At 45.3% G+C, this 19,770-nt stretch overlaps 1 protein-coding gene across 1 annotated transcript in view; it reads right to left on the minus strand.

Moving 5' to 3' along the window:
• Positions 1–19,770, minus strand: part of LOC119163178 (serine/threonine-protein kinase TBK1) — an 86,018-nt gene that overhangs the window by 44,657 nt on the left and 21,591 nt on the right. Inside the window, exons 6-11 of the mRNA XM_037415124.2 lie at positions 18,081–18,171; positions 16,416–16,573; positions 11,690–11,800; positions 10,526–10,705; positions 9,614–9,800; positions 344–525 (exon numbers count right to left, since the gene is read on the minus strand). Of these exons, the coding sequence (XP_037271021.2) occupies positions 344–525; positions 9,614–9,800; positions 10,526–10,705; positions 11,690–11,800; positions 16,416–16,573; positions 18,081–18,171 (909 nt within the window). The remainder of the gene's footprint in view (positions 1–343; positions 526–9,613; positions 9,801–10,525; positions 10,706–11,689; positions 11,801–16,415; positions 16,574–18,080; positions 18,172–19,770) is intronic.

Genomic DNA, 19,770 nt, shown 5'->3' on the forward strand with positions numbered 1-19,770 from the left:
TTTCATATTGAAAAGGGTTAGTGCCTCATGCTGCTGTTAGCCTTGGTTTTAACCAATGTGTGACATTTGCAATTTGAATTCCTGTCCAGCCTGTTGATAAATAAGCGGTGACTCAATGACCGAGCCAACTGCACCCGCTTCTCCTCACCTAAGGTTGACATCATAGACATACTATAGGTAACTTTTTTTTTGTTTCCTTAACTTCCACTGAAAGTGAGTGCTTGTGCTGTGTTCTCTGGGCCTCAGTCATCCATGCGCGCTCCCTGTAAATTATGCATCCGAACTTCCCAATCTTCAACCCAATCTACTTTAGTGTACTCAGGACAAATACAATCATACGCACCTCAGCGCATGAGGTGCCTTGGACAACTGGCCATGGCAGCGGCACAGCTTGTCGAGGAGCCGCTGCATTGCATGTGCAACGCTGCAGCAAGTCTTGGCAAGGGACGCGTCGTGTTCCAGCGTCGATGCAGGAGAGGCGAACGCTGGAAATCGTGCTGTCTGGGCACCTGCACCTGGCTGCACCTGTGGAAATTTGCCAATGCCAGGCTTGTGAGACTAGCAAAGGCCCACTCTGGATACAATTCGATGCAAGTATGAAAGTAACATTGAAATGGCACTGAACAAGAACTGAGTCCTGGCGTTGTCATCCTTGTACAGTTAAACCTGCTTAGAACGAACTTTCATAAAACGAATTCCTCGATATAACAAAGTTTTTCTATAGCCTGCCATTGCTCTATGAAAGCACATGTATTTGCGACCTCTATGTAACAAAGTAACAGTGGGAGACAACCTTCATATAAGAAATTTTCCCCGTGGACAATATAGGAACTTCACCCTGGGTTTTTTCATTTTGGTACGAGCATGCACCTTCCACGCGCACCTCACCGACAACCAAGCGCGAAGCGGCGGCAGCGCATACGGTGCGTTTGCGGCGCCGGCGACAACCAGGTGAGAGCGAGCACTCATTACTGCACGTGGGTTAGCGCGAGGCGGGCCTGCGCGCCAGGAGCCAGCATTGCCACCATTCTTGCCGCTGTGGGAGCATGCGCGGGTGTGCCCCCCTCGTAACTTAAAACATAAAAAGAAAACTACTTTTGCGTTGGCAGTGCCACGCTTTTAGTTAATGTCACATATGTGGGGTTGCCCTGCATATGGAGGGTGCTTTACCAAATCGTTTTTCGCGATATCTGCGTTGATCGCTCTTCATTTTCGACGCCGTGCGTGCGTGCACGGTTTCACTGCGCGCACATGGTGTGGCCCCCAACGACATTAAGCTTTGCTATTCCCCCTCCCCCCCCCCTTTTTTTTTTGAATGCCGACAACCGCGACGTCACTGCTGAGGGGATGTAAGATTAGGCGCTGATGAAAACTCTCCGAGACAATGGTGGCGACCAATCTTCGGAGGTCTACTCATCACGCACTTACGTCTTGCGCTGCGCCACAAACTCGCAGGCTCATAACCTTTGTGATTAGCTGATTAGCTCTGGCAGCAACACGACAGTGCACTGAATGCAATGCAATGAACACAATAGCAAAAAATGGTAATGTTATACAAAGTAAGGCTGGCAGCCAACTCTTTTGGATCCGATATCGCGGAACTCCTACAAAACGCTGGTGTGGGCAAATACGGCCGCTCCAGGGAATGCTCTTTTCACACAGTCTCTTTGCGTTGATAGTGCACTAATATACTTGCCGCGACAGCATGCGTGCCAGCTATCCCGACTTCCCTTAAAACTAAAGTTAATTGCTCCTACTCGAGCGACACCCCTCCCGTGTTTTTTTATGCTCATTCAAGACAGGTGGTTTCCATTCTGTTCGATGGCAGTAGTAACATATGGGGGATGTTATCTTGAGGTTTTTCCAGGCGATTGAGATGGGCCAACTTAGTTAATCTCTGCTTCAGCAGTGCTCATGCACTTCAGCCCCCTCGTAAAAATTGTGATGCGCGGGCGCATGTTATCAAATTAGTAGAGTGTGCAAATATCAAAACTTTCTAATACGAATCAAATACCAATACCTAGCTTCGAATATGAATCGAATATCAAATAATAAAGAGGTGCAATGTTTTTTCCATCAGTGATTCTTTAATCAATAATATATTTATGCTGGAAAGTACAATTGTTATTATAGTCAGTTATTGTGCACAAAAATAAAAAAATATGTCACCATCTGTACTTGCCAGAAAGCACAAATCTGTAATAGTTGAGTTTGTGACTGTGATGTCTTGGGTTCAATCCACATGTTCAACAAACCTTTTGCATCTTTTTTTTTCTATGTGGTAGCACTTTATTACAAAAACAAAGAAAAGTTTTCGTACCAGCCATGATGAGCATGAGGCCACTGGTTTGATTATGTAACAATTAACACCCGTGCACTTAAACCTATTGAATTATTTAAACAGCCCAGGTGTTCCCAATTCATCTAGGTTTCCACACTACCAGTTTCGGCTCGAAAGAGCCCGATTTTATAGTTTTATTTTCAATTTTCTTCCCTGTTCTCACCAGTCAAGCCACTAAGAAAAATAGGAGTACTTGGGGTGTTTTTCAACACACAGCCTTACTCAATATCTCGCTTGCTTCTGTTGCCTTTCTCAAGGACTGCGTGCTCGCCATCTTCCGATCAAGTTGTGTAGCGCTGATAGCTGCACCATCTTGACCGAGGTGACAGAGGCAGCGATAACATGAGGTAAGCACGCGAGATAGACGATTACTAATGTGACATAGAAAGACGCCCCAAATATGCCTTTTTGTTAACAAAGCCACAACTCCCGGAGGCGAGGGCACTATTTTGCTGCATGCGACCCCCTTCGGCACACTGGCTGCCATCGGCAGTAAACCGACGTTGGCAAAAGGGCGAGATCGCAGAAACGGTGTAACAAAGGGTTCATTGTAGGAGACGTTGCCACGCGAGCGCGATGCAAGTACAACGAATTTTCAAAGGCACTGTCGGGAACACAGAGGAACTAAGCATGAATCCATTCGTCATCTTACGTGTGCCGCGGTTAGCGATGAAGAACTACATGCGATGACGACATTGTAAGGTTAAACTGCATGGCTTTTTCTATGTTTGCCATTGCGCAGAAAAACACTTCAGCTCATTTGTGTAACCATGTCTGACCATGAAATCTTTCCGGAACTATGAAGAGAATATACATGCTGAAGTAGCGGCACAGCTGACAGACGACTCGTCAGGCATTGGCATATGCGCATACATTTGTACGGCGATCCATTAGCAAAAACTGGCGTGGGTACACATAAAACGCGTTACCATTGTACGTCAAGCTGAGCATGCTCATAGCTAATTGCGTGCAGTGCATCACTTACTAAGCTCACTCCACCAGCACTGCACCCTGTAACATATATGCAGGCATTTGCACTTGCGTAAAGATATATTTCTTTGTGCTCGCTTAGCACAGGACCGAGCCAAGGTGTGAAGACTATTTTGTCAAGCCAATGCGGCGGCAGCGAGTTGCCTTTGTTTCCACGAGCGATGCGCACTTGGGGTCCCGTGCACAAGGACGCGGCTGCGAACAATGTGGTCGGTACGTTTAAATTAACCTTAACAGCGCTAAAACGCTATGCTACATGCATTGCCGTGCAGGCAGCACATGATTTAGAATGATTGAGATGTTCATCGTTAGTAGGTGTATCGTGATGACGTGCCGCCGCATTCGTTGGTAGCAGTCATCACGGTCCCGTGAATTTCCATGCAGGCATCACCGCACTCACGCCGCAATCGTAGTAATCACTGCATGATCGACTGAGGCTCTTATCGCAAATGCACAAAATCGTAAGTTCTCCACAGTGACATATGCAAATGAATATTTGTGAACATTGAATATTCAAAGAATATTCCAGTTGGAACATTTGAAATTTTCGAATATGTGGTTATATCGAATCGAGTACGAATATTACAAATGCAATATTCGGTGAATATTAAAAACGTTCGAATATTTGCACACACCTACAATTTATACTTGTTATGGAACACGGCGGCAACAACAAAAAACCCGCCAAGAGTGTCCATATAATTGATATCGCAATAGTAACGCAGTTTTTCACTGCTATATAGGTTTTTTGGGTTAGTTCTGCCTTCAGTGCCCCTTTTGATTAACTTGTGCGTTTATTTTCCGAATTTTTGTATTGAATCCGCACATAATGAAATCCTTTTTAGAATTAATTTTTCTGGGAGCTCATCAATTTAATTATACCCTGGTTTAACTGTATTCAACACAAATGTACCCAGAGAACTGACATCATGAATGCTAATTGTCAAAGAAGCACTGAAGGAGAATACAGTTGAAGTTGTACAAGCAACTACACAGGATGGCAAAATAAACAATTTAAACTTCAATTTCCGCCTATGAACTTAGCCCTGGTCTTTGCATCCTTCTGAATATTCAACACAAGTGTACTAAAAAAAAACTGACACCATGAATGCTAAAGGTCAAAGAAGCACTGAAGAAGAATAGTCAAAGTTATACAGGCTGGCAAAAGAAACAATTGAAACTTCAATTTCAACCCATTTATAAAAAAACCTTAAAAGCGCTGCAAAAACTGGTCCTTATATTAATACTTTGTTGTATATGCATAGACTCTTTCTTCAAAGCATGATAATTAGGATGAAGTCTTTTTTCGCACAGCTTTATTACAAAGCATGAACAGCCCCAATGGTAACACGTTAAACATAATGAAGTATGCACAGCACAAACTCAACACTGGGGTACTAAAGAAGAGACACAGAGAAGCGCTAACTAGCAATTGAATTTTCATTAACACGAAAGAAAAATATATACGTAAAAACAAAATGAAAAATAAAAGCATGACAAGATTTCTTCCAAAGGATGGTTACATGCGCTTTTCAAAAAAGGGTAATTCTTTTATCGATAAACAGATAGAAGCAATGCTGATGCATAGTGAACCTCCTTTCGCGATATGGGCGGCTTCAACGATTTCTCGAGTACGTGTGTCCGGATGTCTGCCAATGATTCTGGTTTTTGCAAACAGGGCTGTGCGACCGCAGCATCGTCAATAAATAGCCAAAAAACCTTCTTTGGCATTGCGCACATTATTTTTGTGCTCACAGAGGCAGTCATTTAGATACCTTCCTGTTAGGCTTATATAACAACATCCACATGAAAGCAAAATCTGATAAATGACATTATGTGTTCGTTCTACATATCTTTTGCGATGCTTCATAGTGCATTGGCGTTTCTTTTTTTTTTTTTGGACAGGTGACATGCAAAAGATATGACAGTTTATGGGGTGCTGAAAAAACCACTCGAATGCCACACTGTTGCCCTATTTTCTTCAGACAATGTGATATGCAGTCGAGCCCACATATAACGGCCCCACTTAAAACGAACGTTCGCTTAAAACAAACAATATCCGCGTGACCGTGAAAGTATACATTGGTACAATGGCACAAAATCACACTTGCAACGAACGTCTCCGAGCGCCGCGGATCGGTTACAGTGAATGGAGTCAGCGGTCTGCCGACTTCCCGGGAAACCAATTTCGACCACCGATCAGGCATCGGCGAGGTGCCCATACATTCTTATAGTTAAATGCCGACCCTGTCTACGCGACTCTCTAGTTGCCGCTCTCCCCAACCCATGGAAGAAGGAAACAACTTTCCTTCCTCCATGCCCAGACTGCTTTTTGTTAAGCACCTCTCCGTGCTTTGTCCCCCCGCTACTCTGAGCACTCCGCATCGCCAGACGAGGCCCGTGTTTTCTCACTGCCACCGATCTTTCGAAGACCGGTCGGCCGTCTACACTGTTTTTGATCGCTGGTACTGTCGTTGACGTCGCCAGCTTGGAGTGACCAGACCATTTGCCAACATCGTCGGCCACTGACTGTATTCGATAGTCTGCGTCTAGTGCACGCGCATACACTACCCCACCGACACTGATGATTTGCGATTCGTTTCGTGTTTAGGACTTGTTCTCGCTCACATGGCACTCGGCTCAGCATGCCTTCCGCACGGGTGCGAAAGCGCGAAAACGGCAGTTAATTTGCGCAAAACGAATCGCGAAATATCGAAGTTCGTAAGGCCACGCAAACCCGCCGGCGCAACAAAACGATTTTTTCACCACGGCCGCCGATTGTTCGAACACCGCCGCGCGCACTAATTCAGGCGGCCATGCTTTGAATTCTGCGCGCTCAGGCACTCTTTCCAAGTTTTTCTGTGAGCAAGTTTCGCGGACGTTTCAAGCAAGCTACCCAACCTGCCTCCTCTCGTGTGTTCTGGTTTTCAAGGGCACCCTCCCGCCGCATCCTCCCCTCTCTCTATTGCAACTTCTTGCCCTTCTCTCGCAAGTCTGCTCTCCTCTGCTCTCTTGATCACAACCCCTTCGCCCGTCTCCACCGCTTCGCGACGCCTGCCACGTTGGCTCGAATCAGTTTCATTTTCTGACTGGAAACGGGCCCAGAGCTGTTGCATGCATTCTGGCATGTGTCGCCTGTGCGCGTCTTGCTCGCTCTTGGTGTGCGTGTGTGGTCATGATGGCCGACGAGAGGACTAGCGCACTTTTTCCTGCTGCTCAACAAAACGTCTAAAAAAGTGACCGCTTGGCTAGAGCATAATCCGCACGTTAGGTGCTGCGTTGCAGAGCGCTTGCTCATAGCTGTTGACCACTTAGCAGCCAACTTGTTGCTTTGGGTGTCCCGGTATTCAGCTGTGGAGATGGTGAATATTTCATGGGCGACGGTGACGACTACATGAGCGCGAAACTATTTTCGCGAGGCTGACTTCGTTGACATCGGGCCCAATGCCGAGCCTGAAGCTTCCGAACTGCGGCGGCGATTTGTGGCAGCGCGTCGTCGACTCCGACCTGGGAGAGCGGGTGGGACCAATGTTGTGATGGTCCGATGATGATGCAGACACTGTGAAACCGTGCACGGATTTGGGCATCGTAAATGAAGTACGTGGTGAGAGCTTTTTGGAGGAATCGAATTGCGAGAACAACGAAACTTTGGAGCCAGTGCCTCATGCAGCTTATACCACAGACCTCGGTGAATGAGCACACTGCCGTTTTAAATGAACTCGAGACCACCCTTATCGCTTCCTCTCTTCGAAACACGTGCATCACAGCCTTTTTGGGGCAAAAAAAGGTTTGTGTTTTCACTCGCAACCTTTTTTTAAAAGCTGTGTTTCATTTACTACGAACTTCGGGATACAGCGAACGGATGCCGCGTCACGCTCAGGTTCGTTATAAGCGGGCTCGACTGTATTATGCATCTATGGTATGACCGAAATCTTCTTGCCTCGACCACGACAAAGCAAATATGTGGGCTCGACTGGAAAAAACAGTCACTACAGCCTCCGCATACAGTAGCCAGTGTATCTGCACCAGAGAACACCTACCACCAAGCAAAACAGAGATTGGATTGGATTGGATTTGTGTGCTCATTGTGGCCAGCGCCGTCTGTAACCCCTTCAAGTGAAAGCAAAAGGAGCACTCCGGCATTTAAGATTGTGCAGATCTTGAAGTCTGTCGATCGTCGCTTGCAGGCGACGCTGGCAACGTGCCGAACAGGCGGCGCACCACGCATTCTAGCGTGTTCATGCACACTGCTAGCTTCCGCGGCTGTCGATGGGGTGGCGTTTACTTGTATCAAACAATTTGGGTGAAAAATCTGTTCATAACAACCGTACTCTAGCACATTGCAAATTAATGGTCCTCAGCCCAGACGCCAGAAAAATTCGTATCATCCCGAATTCTGTATTAGCCGTGATCGTATCATCAAGACCTACTGTATTTGTAGAAAACTGAAATCTTGTTCATATGAACTACTGCTGCAGTGTCATACTTCACTTTTACAACAACATTCCTGCAAGAGCCTGTAAAGGGATGACAGAATGAAGAAAATAAACTTAAGGGGCGGATGCAGATCTTAGAACTACCAAAAATGGCCAAAAAATTGATTTTTTGCAATACTTAATTTTAAGGCGTCTGTACTGAGCCACTACTCTCAAATTACTAATGCTAAATTCAGTCAGAAAATTCGATCAAATAAGACTTCAAAGCACCCCGGCAGTAGTGAAGTGTCCCCCCTCCCCTCCGAAAACGAAATTTGTTCGAACATCGTGCGCAAGCCATGAGCGTTGCAGCGGGCCGCCGCCATGTTGCGCTAGATTTCAAACTGTTTCCTCTGTGCGTAATTTTCACCATCTCAAAATGATGTCGTCCAAGCAGAATGGCCGCCATTGCAGTTTTTCTGAAGGTTTCCTAAGTTGCTGATTGGGTCTCACCTATTACGCAGGCCAGCGTGCTGCCTAACATCCAGGTGATTAATTAACAATAAACATCCAGATAGTTATTTACATTCAGCCAGTTAATTAAGGAGAATCAAGTTCTCAATAGCTTATGAGGTATCAGTGGCTTCAGTCTCATACCCCACGGTCTTTTCAGAACCCCCACCCCCACCCACCCCAACCACTTGCCATTATGAGGCTCGGATCATGCTTTCCACATAAGAAATTTTTTCTTAATAATTCCTTGAATGAAATAAGACACTTTCTGTTTTGTTTAGCAGGGAAACAGATAGAGAACCCCTAAATAAAATTTATTGTTGGAAATTCCTTTTAGAAATTTCTGCAAAAAGAGTCAAAAATTCAAATTCAATTTTCTCAGCTTCATAGTTTTTGCCAACGACGCCTTACAGAACTTTTTGTTATGTTTTTGTGAGCCAATTTTTATAAATTTTATACAGTCGAACTCGCTATGCTATTTTGTTATGGCTAAGTCGAACATATGAAATTTTGTAAAAAATGACGTGAGCTAAACAGAATTGAAACTTTTTATATGATGATGTATATCAGCATCAATACAAATAGTGTAGCTCCACATGGCAGATCTTTGGCTACAGCTGTATCTTAAACTGAACCAAAAAATATTGAGACAAAGTGCCTTAATGGCCCGTAAGAAATGACCTAATTAGACTTCACTTATTTTCTCATAATCTGAGAACAAATTGGGCTACAATAAAACTAATTCTATTTTCAAAAACTGGAACAAAGAAACCCATTTACACCCCTAATTTCAATAAAATATATCTCATAATTAAATTTTTTATTTTAAAACTAGTGTCTCCCCTTAAAACGAATGCTCAACAGCCCACGAATGATAGCACCATTGGAGCAGGGAAGTTCACTTTTAGGTTACTAAGGTTACTAAGAAAGAAAAAGAAGACAACAACTTGTTTGTAGCACGAAGTCACAAGGAAATCCAATACGAATTTCTCAGAAAAAAAGCCTCTAAGTTGTGTCCATGTGCTTCGAGTTGTCCATAAATTGCGCTGTCAATTGCTACCTTCCTGCTTAGCTCACTTGGCAGAGCGACCGCCTTGGAAAAGCATTGGTCCTGGGCTCGAACCCCGGACCAGGACGTATTTTTCGGCAACTAAGAGGCTTCCTTTCTGAGAAAACCGTATTGAATTTCCTTGTAGCTTAGTGCTACAAACGGGTGGTCGACTTCTTTCTTAACCCTTCCACCACCTTTCGGGTCTCCGCGGAACTCATTTGCAATACTGCAAGTTACTTGACAACAAGGCAGGCCTACACGGCCCTACTCCTTTAAGGGAGAACAGCTCCAATTCGAACTTGCCTGCACTCGGGAGCAGTTGTTGTCGAGCAGCAAGTAGGGGCGCTCCAACGTGGTCGGGGGTAACTCGTGCGCGGAGCTGCCGCGGCCAAGTGCACTTTCCAGCAACACGCCCTCAGGTAGCAACAGCAGCTGAGATGCAGCGGGGAGGTTCGTCTGCTGGTACACCTCGGCCTTCAGGTCAGAGAGCCTGCAAAACGAGAAAAAGTGGTTGCCAACTGACTTCATGCCTCTCACCGATGCTTGTGCCTGTATAACAGCAACAGCAACAGCAACAGCAAGACCTCGTCAGCCACCGTCACATCAACACTGTCCAACAGTGCATTGGCCAGCCGCACCTCGACCTCACAGGTGCAGTGAACCTGGAAGTGACAAAATCTGACTGTAACATGGACTAACCCGCAGGCAAAAGACGAGCCACTAGAGCGAATACATTAGGCAATTGGGAAGATAAGTCATGGATACACCACAAATGTGTTTAAACTATGGTGTGCTTTGAGCAAATGTTCAATATGACTTTTCTTAAAATTAACCAAGCTTCAAACAAGAAAAATATTTTTCCATATTTGGCATTTAAAATTTGCACACCCCAACTTCCAACCACAGCAGGCCCTTGTTATAAAAAAGCCTGAAAGAACTAGAAAAATATGTTTCTTTATTAGGAGTTCCATTCATTGAGACATCATAAGCAAGGGTGCAGAACTCAAGAATAAAACCTGTCATGTTACAGGCACTTGTTCCATTTAAGCTGCAGTTTCACTTAAGAGATAACCCCTTACTGAATCTACAGTAATGGCCACATAGAAACAATACACTGTCTAGCATGTTAACGTGACTTGACTGTAAGTATGACATTAAAGTGCCTAACAATAGAAAACTGTGATCATTATCAGAAACAACCAAACTTGCACTCACGTTGCCTGGGGGGGTAGGTAGGCATGAATCTCGCGTCCCTCGTTCAGGTACAGCACATGAACCAGACGGCAGCGGAGGACCTCCGTGACAGACTCAAAGAACTGCTCAAAGGTCCACATCTTGGAGTCATCACACTCCAGCAGTCCAGCCAGCAGAGGGACAACCTTCTCTCGTAGCCCCCTGTCATCACGACAACACAACAAAACACACAACATAAGTGCACGTAACGTACTGTAGACATAACATGGTGATTTTAGCACTACAAAAGATGTATACATGTGAGAGACAGAGGACAAGCAGGCACTACTAACAACTGATTTATTGCAAAGGTAGCAGTAAAATATAGGCACAACGGTGCACAGACGCAGTGGGCAGATATCACGGCGACACCACTCATCAGACTACGGGCATATTATCAGACTATCTGTGTTCACTGTGTCTGTGGACCATTGTGCTTATATTTCATAGCTAACTTTGCAATAATTGAGTTGTTAGCAATGCCTGTCCATCCTCTCTCTCTCTCACATGGGCACGTCGTTTGTAGCACTAAAATCTTCATGTTGTGTAATCACCAGCTCATCCAACAAATTCTATTACTGTATTTACTCAAATATTAGGTGCACTCCCAGTTAGGTAGCGAGAAATCAGGTTTGTTTTATTCCCGTGCATATCAGGTGCACCCTGAACTTGGCCGTGATCAGTACTTCTGTATCATATTCACACGGTTGTTATTTGGCGCACTCTTAAGTGGACCGAGAAAAAGAAAGACCGCAACAGCACTACGCTGGCTCGCTGAGTGGATGTGGATGTTTGCGTGCAAGTGTTGTTACTACACACATAGGTCAGATTGGTGTTTTCATTTAACTGATAAATGCGGGACAGACAATGCTTCTGCATCCTTAGCATTGGGGGACACAGTTCTTGCACTAAAGAAATTTTAATTTTTTTTAAAATCCAAGTCTCAAATCTCTTCACTCACCAGCAAACTACAAGAAGGCCAGAGTTAAGCCACAATGCGCAGCCTTTTTTTTTGCTCCCTTCCCAACCCCTTTCCCCTCTGAGAAACAAACAAATGTTCAGTCAATCGAATCATGGTGCCACACTCGTCTTTTTCATAACACTACATGCTCCACAGTAGCACTACATGGATGCTACACTACTCACGGCGACAAGAGGCAGGTTCGGGGCAGCTCCTTGCTCCACTCAATGGGACCATTCTCCGTGTTCTGCACGCCCGAGATGACGCCAGACTCCTTCTTGGAAGTGATGCAGAACCTGCACCAAGCAGGTGCAGTCAGTCTATAATGACATCGCCACAGCTGCTCAAATCTCCACCTCTGGGGCGGCTTGCCGATTCAGCTGGCAAACAAAAAAGCGTGCGTGAAAGGGAAAGTTGACTGACTGGCCCCGACGGCAGGTAAGGGCACTGCATGTTGGCCAAGTAATGACCCTTGCACCTGCTTGCATTATTTCGGGAGAAAAAAGACTTCCACTAACCCTCCCTTCTTCGTGACAGCAGTCTCCTGCTGCTCTGCGATCAGCACACAATTCCTTTCAAGCCCATGCAATTTAGGGAGCCAGGTTAGGGTGGCTAGAATGGGGAGGTGTGATGACTGCGGCGGCGGCCTCTTGCCTAGCGAGGTTCCTCTGCGCGTTCTCGCCGCGGGGGAGAAATTTGGCGCGTCAGTCTGGGGCGCTGTTGGCAGGTGCCGACTGTGAGCATGTGTTGCTTGTGTCTCGTAGGTGACGGAGCAGCGCAAGTTAGCTGTCACTGTTCGCGAAGTACGGCCTGTTTTTTCTATCGCTTCCCGATTTCTTGAAAGAGATGACGTCGGCGGTTGTCGTCAATCTTTGAACCGTTCTGAAGAATACCGTCGACGGGGGAAAAAAACGCAGAGGTGGTGCTTTGTGCCAGGTTGCGACGCCGGCTACAAGTCCTGCGGTGAAAGACTGCCTCTCTTTCGTGCACCTGCCCACGAGGATGAATTTGAAAAGTGGGCACGTGCCATACCAAGGGCCAACAAGCCACTGCAAGAGACTTCCGCAGTTTGCGAAAGGCATTTTGACCCAAGGTACGTATGAAATTCGTACATGTTTAAGCATATAGAAAAGTTGAGGTTTCTACAAGTTAACACACTGACCCGGTGTGACACACGGGTCATGGGAAGCAGAAGTGCAGTGGAAAGAGCCAGACTAATTCAGATGATCGGTTGTTCTTGTACTTACATTGGCATGTTGCTCCACGTGGGCACGCTTTGTGTTCTGCCTCCATCGACCCGCGGCTAGATGTGTGTCACCTAACGCTGCAGGACGTGCATTAATTATTGTTTCGTTGCTTGGAAATCCGAAGTGTCTTCATTACAGAGACTACGCTCACTTTTTATTATGTTTTCAGGTCTTTCCTGAGACACTACGTGCCCATTGTGAATGAAAAAAAGTCCAAATACCATGCGATGTGCCTGCCCTTAAGGAGAGTGCTATTCCAACAATTTTCCCAAACCTTCTAAATTATATCACGAAAACTCTGCCAAAAGAGAGGAAGAGGAGAAAGGGAGAGGGCTCTTCCATGCCTGCAAAGAAGAGCCTCGAGGACATTGACGATTCAGAAGGCGAATCGGTTCAGCTCATTCCTCATGACGAACTGGACATAGTCAACGATGAAGTACCTCGGAAACACTTCATTTTTGGTCTTAGTCTACCATCGGAGTATTGGTCATGTCAGACATTCCAAAATAAAGAGCACGGCAGAAGGTCTACGTGTGACGATCCACTCTGCGAAAGACCTACTGAAATACCTCACTGAAATGGTTTGGTTTAGGTTTTTGATGACCTCCCGTCTCAGTCAAGACTGTTTGGAGCGTTCCACTGGTATCGTCAGACAGGAGTGTAGAGCTAACGATCACCCAACTCCTCCGCAGTTCATTATCATAATCAAGTATCCTTGTGCATTTTCAGTCCTGTACATTAAAATACAAAGCATATAATCCAAAGTATCATTATTTACAATTTACATGTATATATGCAGGTGCATAAGATTTTATAGCTTGGCGAAAAGCCCCAACGGAGCAAACGTATCTCCTGGACTTTTGGAGGCCCTGCTGTCCGAGGACCATCTGCTGTCTGAAAATGAAGCACCAGCTTGTGACAACGTTACACTACCTGTCGAAGCAGCAGAGGTTGCGATTGAGCACGCTGACTACGTTGAAGAACGCAGTGATGACCGCCTCACCTATTATATTGCAAGATATGTAGCCAGGAAGCGGATCTTCTCAACCCGATGCGAAGCTTGTAAGGATGCCTGCCTTGTGACACGTGATAGTGTGACGGACCAATTGCCAGCGGAAGCTTGTAAAAAGTGGGACATGGGGGGCCTTCTTTACCCCTCTGTCCGTCTATATAGTCTAATCAAAACCCTTGAAGCTAGACTAACTCGTGCATTTAGCACCACGCGCTTGCACACCAAAGTAGTGAAGGATTTTTTGCGCCTAGCAGCCAATGTGCCACAAATTGGCTGCAGTGAGCATTCAGCTTCTTTAACAACGTCGGTTGTCAGGTTCTAGAGCATTACGCGTGTCCATTTTCTGCTGAAAGGGCTAAACCAGCATGCTGTGCAGAATAAAGCCAAGAAGGTGAAGTCCAGTGTTATGTAATGTTTTAATGTACAGTTTCCAATAAACTTGTATCAAGCCACCAGTCTTGTAGTCTTGTACTTTATTGCATTCTTCTGCCGCACTGCATAAAACCTGCACTGACTTCCACTCTTTAAAGTACTATTGCAATCGAAAATGTATAGCAAATCTGCGAGCAACACACGCAGGGTTGTTGCCACCTGCTGGTCTGCGGGAGAGATTCCTCTAAACTATTTTTCGCAAGACAAGCGAGCCCACCTCGCAAGAAGTGGCCGCGAAACCCACGCTCTGTATCGGTTGCGTGGTTTGTGCTTGTAGATTACACGTGCAAGTTTCTCGACGTCAACAGCATAATTGAAAAGACTACAGCGGTAAAACTGAGCGCGGTCAAATTATTTACCTGCCCAGAGGCAAGTAGACGACGCGAAAAAAGCACAGCGCCCCTACCGACAGCGCCACCACGCGGCAGGAACGCGCTTTTGGGCCAGCCTCCGGAGGCCGGTCATCACACCTCCCCATTCTAGCCACCCTAGCCAGGTTGTCGTTGGATGTGTTCTGTTGCTGCTGCTTGGCGTGACACAGGCGAACCCACACATAGCACAGCCAGCGGTAGCATCAGAGCGCACTCTCGCGTCAAAGAGAAGTCTTCTCTTTCTTGTTCTTCAAACACCTAGATGATTATGTAGAGTGCAGGCATTACTAATCAGGCTAGCAATACACGGCAATACGAACCTCACACAAAAACTGAAAGAGCAAGCAGGTGAGATTTAGAGAGAACGAAAAAAAAATAGAAGATAAAGAGAAAACACACAAAAACACTGGAAAAGAAAAAAAAGAAACAAAGAGAGAGAAAACCGAAGAGAAACAAAGAGGGATGCCCAGCTATGCACTTCTTTCAGGCTTGGCAACACTAGAGCGATGCTGCTTTTATTTATTTTTTTTTTCCTCTTCGGCATTTCTAAACTGCTGCTGGGTTTAGAAGTCCATGAATGAATTTCTGTGCACACAACGCCTAAATATTGTGTGCCGCTTTCCAAGTCCACTGCTTCGCAAAACCCATAACTGTGCGCTACCACGAGCTTCCATCCAAAGAAAACCTCCGGAAGGCCCGGCGGCAGAACATTTCCCAAGAAGGGAGCGTCAAGGGCAGCAACTGCCGTGTGTTCACTTCATTTCACGACAGACGACTGTAGTATCCTCTCCTCATAACGGATCTGCTAGCAACAACCATCTACTTCTGTTCCAGCTAAGTGACCATTCAAAGGACGAAATTGAAACCAGCTACACCAAGCACACGTGGTCAGATGCAAGACCAAAAGCCGGCACGACGCTTCGGACAGAAAAAAAAAATGACATACCGAAGTGTGGCAGCAAACTTAAAGCAAGAGAAATGATCAAAAAAGGCAGAAATTTTAAACACACCGGCTATGACGTGTATGTACGAAGTTAATTGCTCCTACTCTAAAGTTAATTAGAGGTACGAAGTTAACCTTTAGGTTTCTGTTCGGTGATGCCATACATGTACGACGTAAACCCTCAAAGGGATAAAATGGCCTACAGTGTTGCGAGAAATGATACTTTAGATAGGTTGTTAACATGCATTTTTTAAGGATTACAATTTTTATGTTAATAAGGACACTTGAACACACGCTATAGTTATGAATAAGTTCCATATATAAAGCAAAAAAAGCTTTGCAACGAGCGATACAGCAGAACTGTTGCAAGCTCATCTCTCGTCACACTCACAAACACATTTGCACATGTGCGAATTTGCGAGTGAGTTCTGTTGTCTTACACTGAGACAGTGCTCATAACATAAATAAGAAATACCACAACTGGTGCCAGTACATTATTCTATTGTACGGACATTATTCAATTCAGCTACACGCTACTTTACAGGTGCCGTGAAGACTACGAGTTCTGACACAGACTTTTGTAGCAAGCCAGTCGAAAAAATGGGAGTCTGGGGAAGGCAGCACACTAGACAGCTGGCTGTCACGACAGTATATAACTGCATCAACGGGCAATGAAAGAACATTGCATCAAAAATTCTTAACAATCAAGTCCGAGCAGATACACTCAAACCTCACGACAAAGTCACATCTGCTACAAAAATACTTCGTTATATCCAAAAATTCATTATAAAGATATATTCATAACACTGTATTTATGGCAAACTATTCTTCACTTGCTTCATTATAACTATAAGTTCATTGTGTTGAGGTTTGAGTTACACAAATCGTATACCCCGGCTCACTTACATGGTGTCCTTGTTGCGACGTCCCCCGTAGGGTCGAAAAGGCAGGGCCCCCGTTGCCACGTGGTACAGAGTCACGCCAATGCTCCACAGATCCACTGTGGCACCAAAGGACTTGCCCGCACTTTTCTTCAGCACAGCCCGTTCATACATGTCAGGGTGCTGCGTAAGTGGTTAACCAGACCCGCAATTTACTTTTCAAATCAGGTGGTTTACCATCATAATATGGCACAAGGGTAATAAAGCACCACAGTTAACTGCTCCTTCCACTAGTTTATGCTTATGTTCACTAAAACAATTTAAGAACCCCTATTGGTCACAGCTCTACAGGAATAATAGTGATCAAAGTTTCACAATAAACAAATCATTTAAGAAGTAACAGTGCTACCTGGAGAACATTACTGGTGTGCTGCCACCTGCGAATACAGTAGAACCTCGTTGATACATTTCGAGAAAAGAAACGTATGATCCGAACCCAGCAAAAAATGAGGCTGACAAGTCCATATAGAGGTGTAAGCGCCAAAAACATTTATATTTTTCAAAAAAAAGTGTAATTTTCTGCTGCTGCCTCTGACCTTCGGACAAAAGAAGCTTTTTCTGCACACATTGCAAACCCTTGTTTGCATTCACACAGTTTATTCCTGTAAAAGAAACTTTGCAAAGCTTCCAGTCCAGCAAGAAGTTCGGCGAAGTTAGCCAATAGGCGCACACTTTCGTTCTTGCACTGTTCTTCAGCGCATCTCCGGTTTACTGTACCACCCAAGACAAAAAATGCTGCATCATTTTGCCTGGCTGGTGTATGCAATTTGTTTAGCCTACAAGATGCAGGTTGATGGCATGGCCTTAGTGCTGCACAGCTGTAAACTTGGGGAAATTCGAAACAAGGCATTTTAAATGGGAATGAGAGGTGTTGCAATGACAAATACCTTCTGCAAACATTTCTATGACAATGGAAGTGGCTTCGGCTAAGCATAATATGTAGAGCGTCAAATTGTGCTTGTGTTATAATCTATGATTACTGATGGGAACAAATTGCACAGAGCTCAATAGCAGTGATACGCACATTGCTACAGGGACACTTTATAGTATCAAGGAGATTATTATAGACCTCATGCGAAACTCCTACCATATCTCAGCTGTTGTGTGCATACTGCCGCGTTAGAGGTTCAGCACGGCGCAGTACGCACAGTCCGGGTGTGTTTACGTATATGTATGGTGTATCAACGAGAGGAGTGTATCGGCTGATAATCGCAATGCAGACATGTTTCTGCGTCCCTTGCTGCACACAGAGAGGAACTCGAAATGCTAAAGGAAAAAGGGTAAGCCTTAAATTTTGCCCCTTGTTATTGTTTCAAGCTGATGCTTCCAGCATATCGTCCGTCTACTGCTCCTGAAACACAAGTTTGCGTTCTCCTTACCAAGCAAGTAAGACGTGCAATAGCATTTGTACTCGTTTTTCCTCAAACTGCTGCATGCCGAAGCAAGACAGTTTTTGCAACGTTTTTGCAATCAGGTGTTTACCAAGTGAAGGCGACTATTACGCTTCACACAGAAGCCACATTTACGCAACGAGATTTATTGCAGTTAATTGCACATACCTGCATTGCTACAAGTCTTCTGTAACAGACCACTATAAAGACAAACTGTAACATAAAGTGCTCTTACTCACCAGATACTCTTCTGTGCCGTACAGCGACATGAACTGCTGGTCATCCTGAAGCTCTCGGGCAGCACCAAAGTCAGCCAACTTGTAGACAAACCTGGATGGAAGTGCATTAAATGAGCGGTAAAAGCAAGAACTAATAGCGAAACAAAATAAAATCTAATAAATGAGGTATACGAGGATGATTGATTGATATGTGGGATTTAACGTCTCAAGACCCCCATATGGTTATGAGAAACGGCATAGTGGAGGGCTCTAGAAATTTCGACCACCTGAGGTTCTTTAACGTGCCCCCAAATCTGAGCACACGGGCCAACAACATTTCCGTCTCCATCGGAAATGCAGCCGCCGCAGCCGAGATTCGATTCCGCGACCTGCGAGGTATTACGGGGGGATGTGGGTCTTATAATGATCAAAAATGGGCAAAAAATGTATTTTTCGCTAAACTTATTATCAGAGTGTTTGCACCTCTGAGCACCTACTCTCAAATTACTAACGCTAAATTCGGTCAGAAAATGCAATAAAATGGACTTTCAAAGCACTCCAGCAGCAGTATAATGCACTCAGAAGAACCAAATTTGTTCGAACTTGGTGCGCGCCCCATGAGCATTGAGCGGGCCGAGCGCCCCCATTTTGAGCTAGATTTGAAGCTGCTTCCTTTGTGCGTAATTTGCACCATCTCAAAATGGCGTTGCCCAAGCAGAATGGCCACCATCGTGCGTTTTCTGATGGTCGTTCCCGGGTTGCTGACTGGCTCTCACTCGGCGCGCATTCTGAGTGCGCCGTACCGAGTCTCCAGTTTGCCGACATGACTGGCGCACTTTTCAAAAGCGCCGTTCCTCGTTTCCCATTGGATGGCGTAACTACTCGTAATTTTCTTTGATTGCGTGTTTGCCGTTTTGGCTGTCCGATCCTGTGTGTGCGTCTGCTTTCACGCTCGTTTCTCGATGCACCGTGTTTGTGCTTTGCACCGATAAGTTTTTCCGTGCAATCGAGATGCCTGCAGACTCACGTCTGAAACCGTCCTCGCAATGAGTTTTTGGAAGCGGCAAAAAGTGGGCTCAGAACAAGAAGGCACTGGCTAGAAGTGCACCGCCAGGACGAGAGTTTAGTAGAGTCTGTGCCCATAAGACACCTTTACATTAACAATCGGCTACGTGTACAGAACAATTTACGATCCGCTCCATGTGCAGAATGAGCAGAAAAGAGAGCATGTCACGCACCACGATGAATGTCGGTTGAGCGAAGAGTGAAGGTGCGCCCGTTTGGTTTTGCCGCGATTTCGCAGATGCGCTTGCCAGAAACGCGAAAATCTACGCGATTCCCTACACACCTTGCACTGTCTTGGGACACTACATCTGCAAGTGGCTGAGCGTAAGCGACACTCAGCTCATGGCGACCTATTACACAGGGCAGCATGCTGCCCGACATCCAGGCAGTGCAAAGGCAGTGCAAAGGCAGTGCAACTTATACTTAATAAATCTTATACTGTTGAGCTCATAAGGAACAAAACTGGAGCTATGTTAATTTTTTATGACTAAGTTAAACATATAAAATTTTGTGAACAATTAGTGATTAACGTGCAGGTGATTAATTAGGGAGAATCAAGTTCTCATTAATTTACAAGAAACCAGTGCCTTTAGTCTCATACCCCATGGTCTTTTCAGGACCCCCCTTTCCCTTTCAACTACTTGCC

This window comes from Rhipicephalus microplus, unplaced genomic scaffold, assembly GCF_043290135.1.
Source record: "Rhipicephalus microplus isolate Deutch F79 unplaced genomic scaffold, USDA_Rmic scaffold_45, whole genome shotgun sequence".
In the NCBI taxonomy this organism is placed as follows: domain Eukaryota; kingdom Metazoa; phylum Arthropoda; class Arachnida; order Ixodida; family Ixodidae; genus Rhipicephalus; species Rhipicephalus microplus.